The sequence below is a fragment of the Propithecus coquereli genome, unplaced genomic scaffold (genome assembly GCF_000956105.1).
Source record: "Propithecus coquereli isolate 6110/MARCELLA unplaced genomic scaffold, Pcoq_1.0 Scaffold29, whole genome shotgun sequence".
Lineage (NCBI taxonomy): Eukaryota > Metazoa > Chordata > Mammalia > Primates > Indriidae > Propithecus > Propithecus coquereli.
Window position 1 is genome coordinate 2657891 of NW_012148507.1, and position 17625 is coordinate 2675515.

At 37.5% G+C, this 17625-nt stretch overlaps 1 protein-coding gene across 1 annotated transcript in view; it reads left to right on the forward strand.

Moving 5' to 3' along the window:
* The window catches only part of PKHD1 (polycystic kidney and hepatic disease 1 (autosomal recessive)), a 535504-nt gene that overhangs the window by 312414 nt on the left and 205465 nt on the right, over positions 1 to 17625 (forward strand). Inside the window, 1 exon segment of the mRNA XM_012648551.1 lies at positions 10740 to 10877. Coding sequence (XP_012504005.1) covers positions 10740 to 10877 — 138 coding nt within the window.

A 17625-nucleotide genomic window follows, 5' to 3' on the forward strand; every position in this document is an offset into this window, starting at 1 on the left:
GGGAGTTAGCTACTCTCCCAGCAAAACATGCCCCAAGGCAGGATCGTCACAAGGGGTTTGGAAATAATAGGAAATAAAGAAATAATATAGACAGAGAAATGACTGACATGGAGACAAAGTGCAATTTAAATAATGGGGGAGATAGGGGGTCTCTAGCATTCCCATAAGCTGTGAGACCACAAGTGAAGCCCCGCATCGGTATTTATTGTTACAGCAAATAGTTGTCTTTTGTTAAAGAATTACGTGTACAGCTCATTTTTTGAGGTTTCCAGGGAACCTTACCTAATTCTGTCTACAAGAATAGACGGTTACACAATTTTTCTAAGATAAGCATGTTAAGCCCTAAGTTAGAAACAGACCTAACTGAGCATACAAATTAAAGATAAAATGTATAAAACGAGGACACTGAGTCTGTGTACTACTCTAATCTACTTCTAAACACAGAGACGTGTAGTCAGGAGTGAAGCAGGAATAGCCTTGAAGTCTAGGATAGTTCCAGCTACACGTTTTTTGCTGGGCAGGCATTTTAATCAGCTTCTCTGCCAAGGACCCAAACCGAGCTTCTGCCTTGCAGAAAAGCTCAAGGCGATGGCCGGCAGCAAAGAAGAACATTGCTTTGCAAATGTCCTCTGACAATGCCTCCCTTGTTGGAAGCAGCTTCTATTCTGTGAACTAACATGTCCACAGATTCCTTCAAGGAAAAGCCTTGCAAAACCCCTGAGACTTTTCACGTCTCTAGCCTATTTCCCAACAAATCCTTATTTCAGAAAGTTGTCTCCAATGATTAGGGCGAGCAAAGTTGCGTTAAGGAGAACTTTCTAGAGAGCAGTATAATCTATGCAAGGTAGTGGAATTTGATCTTGCCCTACTATTAAATTAGCAAGCAAGAACTGCAGTCAGAACAAATTAAAACATTGTACTAAACTCCAATTACAATAGCAGAGTCCATCTTTTCCTGGATTCACACTCAACAATATGAAGCATTTCACAAATATCCACATGTAAAAATGGCAAATATGGAGATAAAATAGAAAGGCAACATTGCATATCAGAATATTAACTAAGGAACATTAGAAACAGGAAGTCAAAAAAGGGCAAGTCAAGTAAGAAGACTGAACAGTTTACTCTTTCTCAAGGCATTACTGGCAGTGGGAGAAAATTGCAAGTCTGACAAGGACAAAAAGAGAATTCAAGAAAAGAACTACACATGCACACACATACATGCATGCACCCATACACACACAGCACTAAAATTCTGCCTATAGCAAATAACAAAATATGACCAGTCTCTACTTTCAATTTCAATTTTTTAAAAATAATTTTAAATAGGCAATGTATTTACCTTGTTCAAAATTCAAAGGCACAAAAAAGTACTCACTGAAAATTCTCCCTTCACTGTCTTCCAGCTGCCCAGTTTCATTTCCCACAAACAACAATGTTACTAGTTCCTTGGGTATCTTTCCCAAGATACTCTATGTTGCATATACAAAAATTAAAAAGAAAATCACACATATATGTGTATATTTTTTCTTATCCCCTCACTTTACATAAATGATAACATTATGAACTGTACACTGTGTGTACCTTGCTTTAAAAGATATAATTTGAAAATTGATCCATATTGGTACATAAAATACTTCAATTTTTAAGAACTTTTTTGAGAAATAATTCACATACCTTCAAATTCATTCATTTAAAGCGTATAATTCATGGTTTTTAGCATATTTACAGAGTTGTGCAACCATCACTGCCATCAATATTGGAACATTTCATTACCCCCAAAAGAAACTCCATCCCCCTTAGCCATAGCTCCCTAATCCCTCATCTTTTCCAGCCCCAGGAAACTGCTAATTTAATTTCTGTCTGTAGATTTGCCTATTCTAGATAGTTCATGTAAAAGGAATCATACAATGGCTTTTTTCACTTTGCATAATGTTCTGAAGGTTCATTCATGTGGTAGCATATAACTAGTCTCTATTTGAGAATGGACGGATGGCTAAGAAGATCCCATGTGTAAAATATGTGTTCGGTTTGATATATAGACATCTAGACACAAGTACATTAAGTATATTAACTATCTCATGTATTTATACATCAGTCACTCATTCTTATGTATTAGTTCTCATGAGTTACTTTTAAAAGAACACTGTTCAGATGGTATCAAGGTAATAAAAATTTTGGGGGAGATACTAAGCCAAATGCTCAGAGAGATAGATTTACTTTACACACATGATTTGGTAATAAAGATCATCCGATTGGTTACTGCCAGGTGGAATCTAATGTTGACATTATATGATTTAGAGGTGCACTAATAATGTGTTCCAAGTTCACAGTCTTTTTCAGGATATTTTAAGTTTTACTCTTTGTACCAATCCTCAGTTTCTCTTGAAAGCAGACAAGTACATATTGATTGCAGTGCCGCCGTCTTCTCATTCTTCCCTGCTGCTGTAATAGAGTATTTTAGCTTCTCTCAGAGATAATCCCACCTGGTGTCCTCTGCATCCTATGCTGCTCCTTTTCAGGGACCTCAGTCCATTAGCTGTCTCCTTCCTCTCCCTGGTCTGCAGTCTCTCCCCATCTACAGGACACTTCCTTATCAGCACACACACATTTTTTGTTAATATTCTCCATATAATTAAAAGGTTTCCTTTGAGCCTTTGTCTTCTTCTAGATACTGACTCTTCTCATTCTGTCCTTGGTTCCTTGGAGATTTCTGACAACATAAATTGGCTAGTTGTGAAGCCATCGACACTATTGGACACCATAAAAATGTTTTTTCTTTTTCCAAGTATCAGACCCAGAGGTCCAACTGTCCGCTTGAAATCTCTATCTGGATGACATACAGGTATCTCAGACTAACGTAGCAGAGAGAACCCTCTAATCCTGTCCTCTCTCCACATAATCTGCTCCTTCTCCCACTTTCCTGTCCTAGTCCATGGCATTATCTCTAGTTACTCAGTTGTTCTTGAAGTTGTACTATGAAGGCGGTGATTGGTAATTGAATACCTGTTATGTGGCAGGCACTGTGATACTTGCGTATGTGCTATTTCACCTAATCTTTATATCGCCCCAGTGAAGCTTTATTTCTCTGTGTAGTCATGTACCAGCGAGGAGAGCCTGGAGGGAACGGAGGCCCAGCTGGGAAATGAAGGGGGCCGTAGAGCTGCTTAGACCCTGATGCGTGGGGGCTGTAGGTGGGTGGGCATCAGTGGGATTCTGGCTGCTAGGGACTTACGTGGTTTCTCAGACATAGATAGACGGACACTAGAAGGAAAGAAGAAACAGACACATTGTTCCTTGCCTTGAAATATTGCCAGGGCCTTGCCATGATTACTTTGGTGGGTATCAGAAGCAAATACTAGACAGGCTTCGGATCTACTTCTTCCTTTCTCCAAAACTCACCCCACCAATTTCATAAAAATATTTACTCCTCTGTGTAGAGTGGGTGCCTTGTTTTATTTAAAACTATTTCTTTGGCATAATCACAGTGTTTGACAAAGTGCTCGATAATATTTGCTAAGTGCATGAGTGGATGAATGAACAAATGTACCGGTCAGTACTATATGTCATTCTTTATATGTCATTCTTCTCTTGGGGACTAGACACCCTGGACGAAAAAGAGGGATTAAATCTAAGGCCAGGGATTTTAGTACCTTTGCCATGTAAAAATATGTTAGAGTGCTGGGACTTTTGGCAGAGGTTGTAGAATCTAGATGTTATTGTTATAATACTTAGAATTGTGTATTATTATTCTAGGAAACTTCATGATCTCTGGGACAGTATTTAAATTCAAGTGGAAAAGCAGTTATTTTGGAAATCTCAAGCGAGAACTCTTTGAATTGAATATATGTAATTTTATGGAATTTATAAAAAGACTTTTAAAGGCTTTGACATGTTCCCAAAAATATGGAAATATTAAGAACAATGAAAACTTCTACCTAAATTAGTTTTGTATTTATATAAAATATAAGCTCTTTATGAATTTAGAAGTGTACCATATAGACTGGTTTGCTCAGAAAATATAAATTTTGATACAACATATTAAAATGTAGAGTAGAGGTAATTTACTAAATATTTATTAGTAAGGTACTGTATTTTAAACTCACTCTTAAGCATTAGTTATGCATTTGTAAAATGTATATAATTTTTAGAAACAAACAGAATACAAGCGATTTATCTTTAAGGAATTTAATAATGCTTTGGGTTTTGTTCCTCCTTGTTAGAAAAAATAATTGAAAACTTGAGAAAAAATAATAACACTGAAAAAAAATGATCTCATCATTTTCTGGATATATCGCCCTCTCTAGTGTCGTCCAGCAGAGACAAAAAGAGAGAATTTATTTTCAAAAAAAAAAGCTGATAAGGAGAAGCAAACTCATTGAATACAATGTTTGCTACTTGGCCCATTGCCTGAACAGCCTCGCTCAGGAGTGAATCACTTATTTCATAGATATTCATATTTTTTTATTCAGGGCGAAAGTGTGAAAATATACTTATTTACTAGAAGTTGGTCTCATTATTTTTCAGAAGGAAACAAATCAAAATACAAACCCATGTAGGAAAATAATTTTGATGCCTACTTTGGCTTTAATATTAACTGCAACACATAAAAACTTAATAATTGGCTCATCTGAGAGTTACCAGTTTATACCTTTTCACATATGCAGACATCATTTCCTATTGGGGTTGGAGAAGGATTTTTATTCCCAAACCTCAAGTTAGTTTGGATTCATTAACAATGTACAGAGGTAATGAATTATGTGACAAACTGTAGTTTAACATCTGACCTCAAATTTATTATCAAAATGCATACTCTTCATTTTTAGGTCTTCTGGGGATTGCAAGATTGAAGGTCTTTTTTTTTTCTTTTTTTAAGACTTGAACCATTTGAGCAAGCAGACTACCATGGACCTTGTAAATAGCAACACCAAGTTGACCACTCTGAATTCTTTGAGGTCTTATGGAGAGAACAGCAGAATGACACCATCTTTAGATTAAAAACAACAAAGAAAGACAGAAATGAGAGGAGGCACAGATTCTTTTCTATTTTTATGAAAACAGCAGCACCTTCTGGTATTTTCTTTACAGAATTTGGGTTGCAGAGGATTGATCTGATACAGTTGGTAATTTTACTTAAAAACCTTCCTATTAAATAGATTCAAAATATTTTTGAAGAACAGATGGTATAGACTAGAGGAAGAGATAAACATTGTATGTTAAACATTTTATTGATCAATTAAAATATCATAATTTAAAATGTTGATTCTACTATGGGAATTATGCATGTCTGCATGTGATTGAGAAAGACACAAAGAATGTATGTGGGGAGTAGGATGGGAATTTATTATCCAGAGTTTAAATGGGCCTCTTCCCACGCGATGAGAATGAGCTGTTTTCCTCTTCCCTGCCCCTCCCCTTCTCTCCTCTCCCTTCCCCCACCGCAAACACACACCAGGCAGGCAGATGGTTTTTCTTCAAGGTGTTAGGAAACTGGCTTTTAGTCTTGAATCATGTGCCTCTGGGCACTTTGAAAACTGCCTCTTCTGCCTATTTTTAAGACCAGTTTGAAAAAAATGATAGAGCAGAACAAAGAAGCCACCTGTGTGGTGTGATGAAAAAGGCAGGCTATAACGTTAGCCGCTCTTGGAAAAGAGCTTAGTGATGCAAAGAATGCATCCTTATCTTCTAGCACTTCTTTGTTCAGCTTTTTCTACAAGAGAATAAACTGGAGAACTGAATGCCATCATCTCAGTAAATTAGTCTACTTGACACTAATTTTCAATCAGTTAACCTTTCATCTCTGTGAATTATTTATGTATGAGAGCTTCCATTCTATTTCAGGAGGACTTTTCTTGGGTGTATCGTCCATCTTTATAAATTATGATAGACTATTTGAATAGATTGTTAGGTTCCCCCAAAGTTAAACAAGAGCACAAAAGAAAGAAAACACTACCAATCGTTGTGTAAAATGTATATTTAAAGTAGTCACTTTTGAGCTAAAAATACTCTCTTTTTAAAATAGAAGATTAGATCATTTCATAGTGATTCAAATAGCATTAAAATTTACTTTTCCTTTGGTTCACATATTTATAGGAAAATATCAGGGCCAAGGCTGAAGGGAGAAACAAATCCACTAAGTATGGAAGGTACAGGAAAATAACAAACCCACAAATAGTCCTTATATGTACTGCTCTGCGTTTGCATGCCATTGCTCTCCGTCAGAAGTCTGAACTGCCTAAAGTTGGTGTAGGCTGCGTTCCTGACAATGGCAGAGTTGTAGTGCAAACTGTCTTCACCACCTAAGTTATGGGGCCTAATACAGTGAATGCCATACAAGCAGTGGGGCTGCCTGCCCTAAATTATGCTTGTTCATGTGACCCCATCATTATTCCCAGGATCTGTGCCCTTTGCCCTTGATCTCATTTTTACAGGACTTAGACAAGTGTCAGACCCTTGGAATGCTCCACAATGGTGACCTTGATTCCCTAACTTTGCTGGGGAAAAAAAAAGTGAATTTAAATCTAGTGTTGAAATTATATGGAATGCTTTGCAACTATGGTTGTCAAATTATTTCTTATACAGAAGAAGCTCTAGCCCTCTGTCAAAGACACCTATCTTTCAGTTTGGCTCAGGTTTTCTGGTCTTGAGAGTAGCTAATGCATTTATCATAAAATACTGAATCTTCTTTGTTGCCATTTTTGTTGTTGTTGCATTTAGTACATGGAGAAATTCAGGGGATTCTCCTTAGTGTTAACTTTCCAGGTATTATTTCTAAGGCTTTAGTCTTCTAATTGTCAAAATAGAACACTTTCAGAAAACAAACAAATAAAAAAATGCTGTTTGGCAAAAGATACTAGGGTAAAGATGGTGGGTGTTTAGTGCTTGATGGATGAACAAGTGGTTAGAGGGTGTAATTCGGAACGAAGAGGCACCACCCCATGGCTGGTCTTGAGCCCCTTTGGGGGGAAAAGCAGTCTTTAATTACATCTGGAACTCATTAATTCTTTTTGGAGCCTCTTTCCAGATCAGCTCCTCCATCAGCCTCCCATTGAGCAACAGAAATTCCAGATGGTTCCCTCCATATGCTAGTGCTCATTCTCTCAAGTAGGATAGATTGGTCATTGACAAAAGAGACTGGAATAGCTGTGGCCAAGACAGGACAAGGAGGAAAGCACTGGGCCACAGTTAAATTAGAGGTGGTCGATCATTTATGTTTATTAAGTGGGTTGTATAAATAACCATTTCTGAGTGATTACTCTAAAATACCTTGAGTTATTTTTATGGAAAGGATGCTACTTCTAGAGAATGTGGCTGCCGATTTTCCACACCTAGAGAAAAGAGGAAACTTCTGTGTCATTATAGCTGAGGACTGGGCAGTGTGGGCCTGCAGTGACCTGCTCTGGAGGCTACTTCAGGGTGAATTCTTTTGTTTGTGTCATCAGCAACTATAGCTGAAATCTCTACTGTTGTGATACAAGGAGAATTCCTTTATAACAAATCTATATAAAGTATGTTTATTCCATTTTAGCAGAATTTTGTTATAATAGGCAGATTGATAGACTTTCCAATTTGAAGCAGTTGGGAATAAAGATAGAGTTAACCTGTATAGTTAACCTGTATAGTTAACGAGTATATTGTAATTTCAAGTATATCATTATATTTATTCGTATATATATCTGTCTTCATCTGATGGTGGGAAACATCTCTCACTCATCTTTAAATTCTCACCACCCAACAAGATTTGGTGCATCATGGGGAAGGAAAGGAAGGAAGAAGTAAAGATGGCAGATGGATTCAGGAAATTTGAAAGTGAAAAGTGTGACACAGAAAGAAATAAGAGCAATATTTCTACTCTCATCTTCATCCTATATTTTTCCTCTCATAGCTATTGAATTTTATGTGCACGCAAGTGTATTTGTGTGTCTGAGCATTGTTTGATGTTATTTTTGAGCACCTATGATGTGCTAGATATTGTTCTAGGTCTTGAGAAAATAAAAATGAGGAGAGAAGCTATAGTCCCTGTATTCAGGGGGCTATAACAGGTTGTCTGTGATTCATGGGAAATTTGTCGGTATATTTAGAGTCAGTAGGGCAATTAAAAGGAAAAATTTCTTCTAAGAGTGGTATGTGATAAAGAACAAAGGGAAAAATTTAAATTGTGTGTAAGTGTCATATTTTAGCTGAGAAGCATGTTCAAAAGCACCTGCTATCATACATTTATGTGTGTATATGAATACCCTGTGGGTGAGAGAAAGTATTTATTGAACCAATTTTATTGTTTTGTACAATATGGTTCAATAGCTGAACATTGGTAGAATGGGCTATAGATTGGAATAGATAAAAAACATTTGTATAGAACTTTTTTTTTTTTTGAGACAAAGTCTTGCTCTGTCACCCGGGCTAGAGTGCAGTGGCATCATCATAGCTCACTGCAATCTCAAATTCTTTGGCTCAAGCCTTCCTCCTGCCTCAGCCTCCTGAATAGCTGGGATTACAGGCATGCGCCACCATGCCCGGCTAATTTTTTCTATTTTTAGTAGAGATGGGGTCTTACTCTTGCTCAGGCTGGTCTTGAAGCTCCTGACCTCACGTGCTCCTCCTGCCTGGGTCTCCCACACTGCTAGGATTTTAGATGTGAGCCACTGCACCCAGCCTAGAACTCTCATTTTTAAGGATATTTGCTTTAAATAATTTTTATCTTAAAGTCCTGGACCCATAAAATATGTGCTAAACTTAGAACATTCTCTAGATATCTTAGTCTTTTGTTTGAATGTTTTGAAAAGCGCCAGAGATGAGATTGAGATATATAATTATGTTGTCTGTTTGGCCTCATCATTCATTTTGTACTAGTCACTCACAAACTCTCAAAATTAAGGTATGTAGGGGATTGAACTCAACAGACCTGGGCAACATTTATTTAGTGTCTTTATCATTAACATTACAATAAACACTGGGGATTTTAAAAAATAAACAGTCTCTTCCCTTAAGGAAGTAACAATGGGAGAGGAAGACATAATTACAGTGAGCACCAACCCAGTGACAGTTACCTCCTTATGTACAATAATGTGTGTATATAATTTTAATAATGTGTTTTAGCACTCAGATAGAAATATGTGTAAGTTATCACTGGAGTGTGAAAGGTGTCAGGGGGACTGGTAGAGCCCATAAGGGGAGGGAATAGCTTACTAAAAGAACTAAAACTTGCACTGCACCCTAATGTGCCTCCACTGTGCTTTGAAAACCACCAATCCACATCCAGCTTAGAGAAAGGGGGAGGGAAGGCCATACAAAATTTATGGACCAGGCCTAGAGATGTCATGTTTTAATTCTGCCTGTGTTTTATAGGCTACAGCTTAGTCACATGGCTTCATCTAACGCAAAGAAGGCTGGAAACTGTAGTCTAACTGGGTATGCAGGAGAAAAAGGGAAATGGTTGGTTTACAACCCTATGGTCTCTGCCAAAGGAGGGCATGGCAGGTCTTATAACTAAGGAAGCTGGCAAGGGCTAGGAAAGACATTTCAGGACAAGTTAATTTGCTGGGAGAGGTCCTTAAGAACAGCAGGGTGCCTTGCTTCCTGGAATGAAAACTGAAATTATGTCAACAAAAGAATTCTTTACAAATCTTTGTTTGTGTCAGTGATTATGGTACTTGAAATGTAAGCCGAAACCTTTATTTGATATCTTTAATTAGTATTGAATTACTACCAAGCTTCAGAAAGTAACACTTAGTGCTTTGACGTACACGAACTATTTACTGTTTTAAATGAGAATATTCTATTCTCATATAGTTGATTTCAGACAAAATCTATGATTGTTTCTTCTCAGGTTCTATGGAAGCTACTTTTATGAAAAGAGAGATAAAAAATAGTGGTTTTAAGTTGTCCAGTGAGCTCTCTAAGCATGCCGTGCTAATGGACAGCAGTACAGATAATGATGATATCCAGCATTTATTAAGCACCATGAACTTTGCCTTACTCGGTGGGAATGAGTGAATTGGAGATAGCTTACTAGTATTGCACATGCATTTTATAATAGACCTATTAACTCCTTTAACCCTCACAGAATCCTGTGAATGAAGCAGATTTTTTTTTTTTTATTTCAGCCTATTATGGGGGTACAGATGTTTAGGCTACGCATGTTGCCCATGCCCCCCCCCCCCCAAGTCCGAGTTTCAAATATGTCCATCCTTCGGGTGGTGCACATTGCACTCTTGGTGTAATGAAGCAGATATTTTTATTATTATCCCCATTCCACAGGTGAGATAACAGGAACAGAGAGATAAAGTTGTTGGTCTACACAACCAGTCAGTAGCAGAGCTGGGATTCATATCCAAATAGGTTGCCTTTAGAAGCCAAGGTCATATTTACTATTCTTTACCTCCCTGAAACTAGAGCCAAAAGTGAAAGGACAGGGACAAAGGGTAGGGGCTCCTTGGATCTGTGTGTCTGCTCTGCAGTAGGCTTGGGGCAGCAGTTTGGGGCGTAAGCAATGCATTTTGACCATAACACTTGATGTGTTAAACAATGGCAGTGTTTATGAATCATGGCCCCCCACCCCTTTCCGTAAGTCCTAACCTTTGGCGGACTATTTATTTTTCCAGTTTCTGTATCTGTCCTGGCATAGGCAGCAATGTAGGTAGCTCCTGAATTGCCAGGAGAACCCCAGAATAAGTCTGCAGAGGACAGAAGGTGATTCTTGTTTTGCTTACATATCTGAGCCATTTCTTTTTCTTCTACAGACAGGACTGTCCTTGTGGATACAGATCTTCCATTCCTCAGAGGGCTCTATGTGATGGGGACTTTAGATTTCCCTGTGGACAGAAGCAATGTCCTGAGTGTGGCGTGCATGGTCATTGCAGGCGGGGAGCTGAAAGTTGGTGAGTAAAGGCACAAGCGTCGAGAGTGTGTTGGGAATGACACTCTATGAGAAAGAGCTCTGGGAAATGGATGGTCTCATCAAGCCGGATGGGCTTACTAGTGAAGCTATTCCTTGGCAAGCTTTAGATGTGGCCAGAGGTGAGTTGTGTCGGTCATTCTCCCGTGCCCACACACTGCCATCGGGTCACGTCTCTGGCCCCAGGGTCCTCATGCTGCTTTGTCCATTCCAGGCTTGTTTTTGCTCCTCCAAGCTACAGATCAATTCTCCCTTTAGTTCTTTGTATCAGAATATACCTGTGGCTTACTCTTTCAGAAGATATCATAGGATAGATTTGATATCTTCTGATCAACTAACCCACAACAAAATTTCAACCGCCGTCTTAACATAGTTCCCTGGGAAAACAGACTTGAAAGCATTTTTTAAGGTCCTTGATACATACTGCCAAATTGCTTTTCAGAAAGGCTTTACAAATTTGCACAGTCTTCCTATTCCTCAGAGTTATGAAATCTCCTCACCCTTCCTGGCATTCCTTCTAAACACAACTTTGTGTGATTTTTCTGAAAACCTGGATGGAAGAACCATTCCCAGGTGGGACCTGACCTATTCTGAACAGAGTGAGTTGAGCCTAGCAGTGGGCAGCATGGGCTCCAAGTCAGACAGTGTGGGCCCAAATCCACCTTAGTCACTTACTTGCTGTTTGACATTAAGCAAGTCAACCTCTGGGCACCTTCATTTCTTCATCCACGACATAGGTAGGGTAATAGAACCTTTCTCAGAGGGATGTTGAAATCATTAAACGTAACAGCTCATACTGAGTACTTGGCATGTAGTAGGTGTTCAATAAATGTTAGTTTATCAGCCAGGGTGCCCACAGGAAATAGATATCATATGAATTGGGCAACTTTAGGAGATTTAAATAAAGAAACTATTTTCAAAAATCCAAATGGGCTGGGGCATACCCTAGGACTAGTAAAGCAGGTTATCCTTGCTACCCATTGCCATAAAGGAGAGAGAAAAGGAAGTTGTTACTGGAGTCCAGAGATGGAGAGGGACATGTGCATGTGGTTGGCAGACAGAGGCATGGCCTCTGCGTGGCAGAGACTCAATCACTACAAGGAGGGAACCACGGGAATAAATACTCTGATCTCACACTCTTGCCTCCCTCCTGTCTTCTGCTCATGCTACCATGTGGCCACACCCGACTGGAAGTCAGAGTAGAAGTCACTGATGCAGTACAGATAGGTCAGCAGCAGCCTGGGACACTGGGCAGGGTAGGGAAGGGCAGAGTTTAGAAAGGGAAGTGTCAACAGAAGCTCTCCAGCCCAGCCAGCTTCTAGGTACCACACAGATATGATTCTTCTATTGATACAGCCAAAGACTAAACTAACTTCTTTTTCCAGCCATGTCATGTTGTTGGTCCTGCCAACTATATTTTCAACTCTAATTTCTACTCATTTTTATATGTGCTGCTACAAATGTGTATCTCTGCATTGTACACTTGTGTAGGGCTTACTTTTTTTCTACCGTGGGCTTTAGGGGAATTGAAGCACAATACTTTTTACTTATCTTTTTATTTTATCATTTTAATCCATCTTTTCACACTGGGGAATTCTGATATTTTCCTCCCAGATTACAACCATTTGCCCATTTGTTTAATAGTCTATAAAATCCTCATCCAATTAACTGGTAGAAATATTAAATATAATTGAGCTTTGTTCTTATTACTAGAAAAATTATTTCACGTTGACATCTCCTCTCGCCATGGTTGGTCTTTCTTGTTTCTTAAGTTATTTTTAGGTTTTGGTGGCCACTTATTACTATAATATATACCTTGTTGCCTGAAAAGTCCATGCTTTTGAAGAGAAGTGATACTGCGTCACTTTCTAGTTTTACTTTATATGTTTTAAATCTCTTTTTTAAATATCTCCATTCCCAACTATATTTTTACCTATCACTAGATAATAGTGTATTCTTTTTCTCCCTGCTTCATCCATTTGTTCCAGGTCTAAAGATTGCTTATTGGAACCCATCTGCCCAATCCTATGTGTATTATGCCTGAAGGAAGACTTTCAACCCATCTGTCCAATTTTACCACACCCTAAAGAAATCCCAACATGAAATAGATAATAAGACTAGTTAGTAAACAAACTTAATAGATGTGGACATTGGCACCAAGTGCTGCCAGAATATGCCTGCTATCTGATCCAAGTCCCAATGTTGTGGAATTATATTTCTTGGTGGCCCTGCTTTTAAGGCAACTGGTGCTGGCAAAGGTATCAATTTACTTTTAGTGGAGTAGAATCACAGAATGGTAGAATTAGAAAGGAAGTTTAAGATCAAAGCTTTGCTTAGAGGGCTACAGCTGCATCACAAATGCCAAACTCAATTTCATTCTTTGTTCAGTGTTTGTCTCATTAGTCTGATAAAACACTTGTGATAAGTTTAAAGCATTTCACTTTTGTGTCCATTCTTTTGTTCATCATGTGTTTAGTGCCTACCATGTGCCAAGCGCCATGGGAGATACTGGGTGTACAGAAATAGAAATCATGAATGCTAGCTTTCAAGAGGTAAAATAGAGGATACAAACGAGTAAAAACATACTTGGAAGGGTCACATCTTTCAACCTAGGGGATGCTTAAAGATAAAGGAAGAGATGTGAACAAACACATATTGATAGACAAGTATTATACCTTCAGGAAACTGTAGGGAATGGGTATATTTGGATTGTAGGATTTATATGGAATGGTGGTAGCAGAGGAAGCTTCTTTGCCTTATACTCTGTGCTGAGGAGTTTGGATTTTATTATGAAGTCATTGGGTGGTCTCTGGATAGTTTTAAGCAAGGAAGTGAAATGATTAGATTTCTTCTTAGAAAGATTACTTCTGGCAGTGTGGGGGATGTATTTGGAAGGGGAACAGTGAAAAGTGAGAAGGATATTGAAGTGTTTCAGGAAAGAAATTGTAAGGGATTGAACTAATGTACTAGTGTTAAAGAGGAAAGAATGAAATAGAGAACTATCTAGGAGGTAAAAAGCACTAGAAACTGATGAACACTTTGATGTGAAGTAAGGAGGAGTTGTCTAGGATACATCCTAGTTTTCATGTTGGGAGATCTGGGTCAATGGTGAATACCCTATCCACCACTTGTCACTGCACAAGTGACATGAACTAGCTCTGTCTCTGTATCCCTTTCTCTAAAGTGGGAATAATGTTAGTGCATATTTCATAGAGTTTTATCAAAATTAAATGAGTTTATATTTACTAAAGTGCTTGAACAGTGTTAGGCACATACTAAACCTTATACATTAGTTTGTTAAATACATAGACTCATAACTTTTAAGCTTAGGTTTGAATGGAAAGTGTAAATGATAATAATATCTAGAGGATTAGTAGATTTGTGAAAAAAGGAACCCATGAGGCTGGGCGCGGTGGCTCACACCTGTAATCTTAGCACTCTGGGAGGCCGAGGCGAGTGGATCGCTCAAGGTCAGGAGTTCGAGACCAGCCTGAGCAAGAGTGAGACCCCATCTCTACTAAAAACAGAAAGAAATTAATTGGACAACTAAAAATATGTAGAAAAAATTAGCCAGGCATGGTGGCACATGCCTGTAGTCCCAGCTACTTGGGAGGCTGAGGCAGTAGGATTGCTCGAGCCCAGGAGTTTGAGGTTGCTGTGAGCTAGGATGACGCCACGGCACTCTACTCCAGGCAACACAGTGAGACTATGTCTCAAAAAATAAAAAAAAAATAAAAAAACTTTACAGGATTGCTGTCACGGACAACTAGCTTTCTTTTGAATGATGACACAGAATGAATACATACATATTAAGGAGAAATTAATTCCTCTGATTTGATTTTCCAAAGTTTCATTTATAAATTTGTCCCTTCCTCCTCCCTCTCCTCTTGATCTCCTCCCTTCCTTCCTTTCTCTTTCACTGAAAGCCAACTCAGTGCCAGGCATTGTCCCTGGGATTTGAATATTCAGCAGAAAGCAAGCCAGATTAAGATTCCTGCTTGCAAGCTTTTGTTGGTGGAAACAGGGATTGAAATAGTAAAATAGATGGAGAAGATATGTTTAGATGGCAATACATGCTCTGAAGGAAACTAAATAGGGAAATGAGTTGAAGAGAGGTCCATGTTGGATTTTGGCCACCAGAGATTAAATTACTTCATAAAGACTTTTCTGAAGAGTCACTGTGACCTCAGACCATAAAGACAAGAAGAAGTTAGACTTTCAAAGATTTGGTTAAGAGACTTTCAGACCAGAGGAAAAGCTAGTGCCAAAGTCCCAAGGCAGGAATGTACTTTGTGTAGTTGTGAAGCAGGAAGGCAGCCACTGTAGCTGAAGAATGGTGAATAATACGAAGTTTATAGGGAGCATCATGTGTTTCATAATGTAAGCTGGATTTTAAGATATGCAGTGTTGCTTTCTAACCTGTTAAAGAAAAAAATGAGTCCAAATTGTGCTGAAAAATTGCTACTTATCGATAGTCTCTTGAGTATGACTTTAACAAGACAGAAATTAGCTGAGGACTTTTATATAGAAATTCCAGAGGCCTGAATTATAATTTTAGTTTAGCAACTTATTGTACAACTTCTGGAAAATTCCCCAATAGTAGATTCGTAAATGTGATGTTGCAAACCTCTATGATTGCATGTATAATGTGTTTGTTGATAAGGAAACAGATTCAGAGAGATTATTAGTTTGTTCCAAGATCTCATAGCTAGTAAAGAACAGGACCGGGATTAGAGGCTATTTTTAGCTACCTTAAATAGTCATTTTTTTTAGACTTTGCCCAAGGACTACCTTTACTGTCTACATTTAGTAGATTTCAAGTGTATTTTTTCTTCTGATCCATTCAACTCATTTATATCGCCATTACTGTGTTCATTTTATTGCTATGAACTGGTATGTTTTCATGAATGTCTATTAAATGATAGACTTAATCAGAACATTTTATAACCCTAGTACCTATTCCATAGTAGGATTCTGAGAATGTGCTGTGTGACTAATTAATGTATACATAAATGAACGTACATATGTAGGTCTGTCTTTCAGGTCAATGCCTTTTTCTTGTAACACATTCAATCTCCTTATATTTAAATGTCTACATCTGTGAGGAAGAAATTACAGTGCTAATGTTTAAATGACCACAATATGTTTTTCCCCCTACTAAACGAACAAAGCAAATATAAAAACACATTGAAAAAGTTGGTGATGTCATAAAACTCAAAGTATTTTCAATTTTTGCAGTCTATCTAGGGCAGGAAAACTGATTTAAAAAATGTCCCCATCTCAAAGCCTGTTCAATAAACATTTGTTTGTTGACTGTTTTAAATCTTTGTGTTTTTTGTCCATAAATAGCTGTCTAAACCCATCTGTTTTATCAGTATCTCCTTTTAAATGAGACATTGTTTCTGTGCTTTAACCTGTGTTTTTTGTTCTCTTAGATATCAGTGATGTTAACCTGTTATTGACTTAAATGTTCAACACAATAAAGACTGTTTTAATATTGTACTTCAAAAATTAGAAATGGAAAATTCTTTTGTAATAGTTTGTAGGAAGACTTTAGAGAGGGATAACCAGGAATACATTTATATAATTTATTATAGAAATAATAATACAAAATATAAATATATGCTTATATAAAAATAATAATACATTTTATATGAATTTGTATAATCCATTTATATCATATATGTAAATTTGTATGATAAATATTCCTATGGATATTTAAAACTTAACAGAACCTTCCTTTATCCCTAAGTCAGCAAGATATGCCTCAACCATAGGTATCCCTGGGGATACAGTGGTTCACTTTTCCTTTGGCCTGTCACAACTGGGTCACATGATGCACCACTTAGTGACTTAGTAATTATATTAGGAACTTGGGCTTTTATCTTAAAACTTGTCACATATTGTTTTTCAGGCCAGCAATGGGTATTTGTCAGCCCTGTCTCACATTTGTAGCCGGAAGCCTAAGGTCATCATTAAGACATGACTTCAATTGTCAGGAAATGAAGTACTAGGTATATGGACGTTTCTTTCATTGCTTCCATGATTGGGTCTTTCTAAATCCTAAAGAAGAGGAAAAAATCCATACACAGTTTATTGCCTTCCAAACTGACAGTTCTGTAAGGCTCATTGGATGATTAAGTAATAAGAAGTAGACAAACCTGAGAAAAGTGTAGATTAAAACATATCCTCCAGCCTAAAGCCACAATACTCAGTAGTCAGATCCATTTAGCAGCCAGAGAGAATCTTTTATGTGATATTTGTTTAAAAATAATATATTAAGTAGAAAGAATCCTCTTTCAAGTTTATAATTAGAAAATAATACAAATACCCACACATTTAATGTATAAATATGAGTATAAATATACATAGATATCCGTAAAATAGATGGTTTGCTCAGTTTGTTTACACTGACAGTTCTCTAATCAGGCTAATAGTTGGCTGATAATATAAAAAGGTGATATCAAAGGGATGTGACTTTTAAATATTATTTGTTTAATAATATATGTTTAACTATAAGAGCAAAAGTGACAAAACTAAAAAGGACAAAATCTTTGTCCTTTACAGGTGCAGGAAACACTAAACCCATTTCTGTGTTTCGAGAGTCCCTAATAAGGCTGACAGCCAACAGTTAAATAATATGTATTTCAAAATCAGATTAAGCATAGAATGATCTGTTATTTTCCAACAGATATTAGTTCTGTAACAAACATCACATTATCTTTAAATAA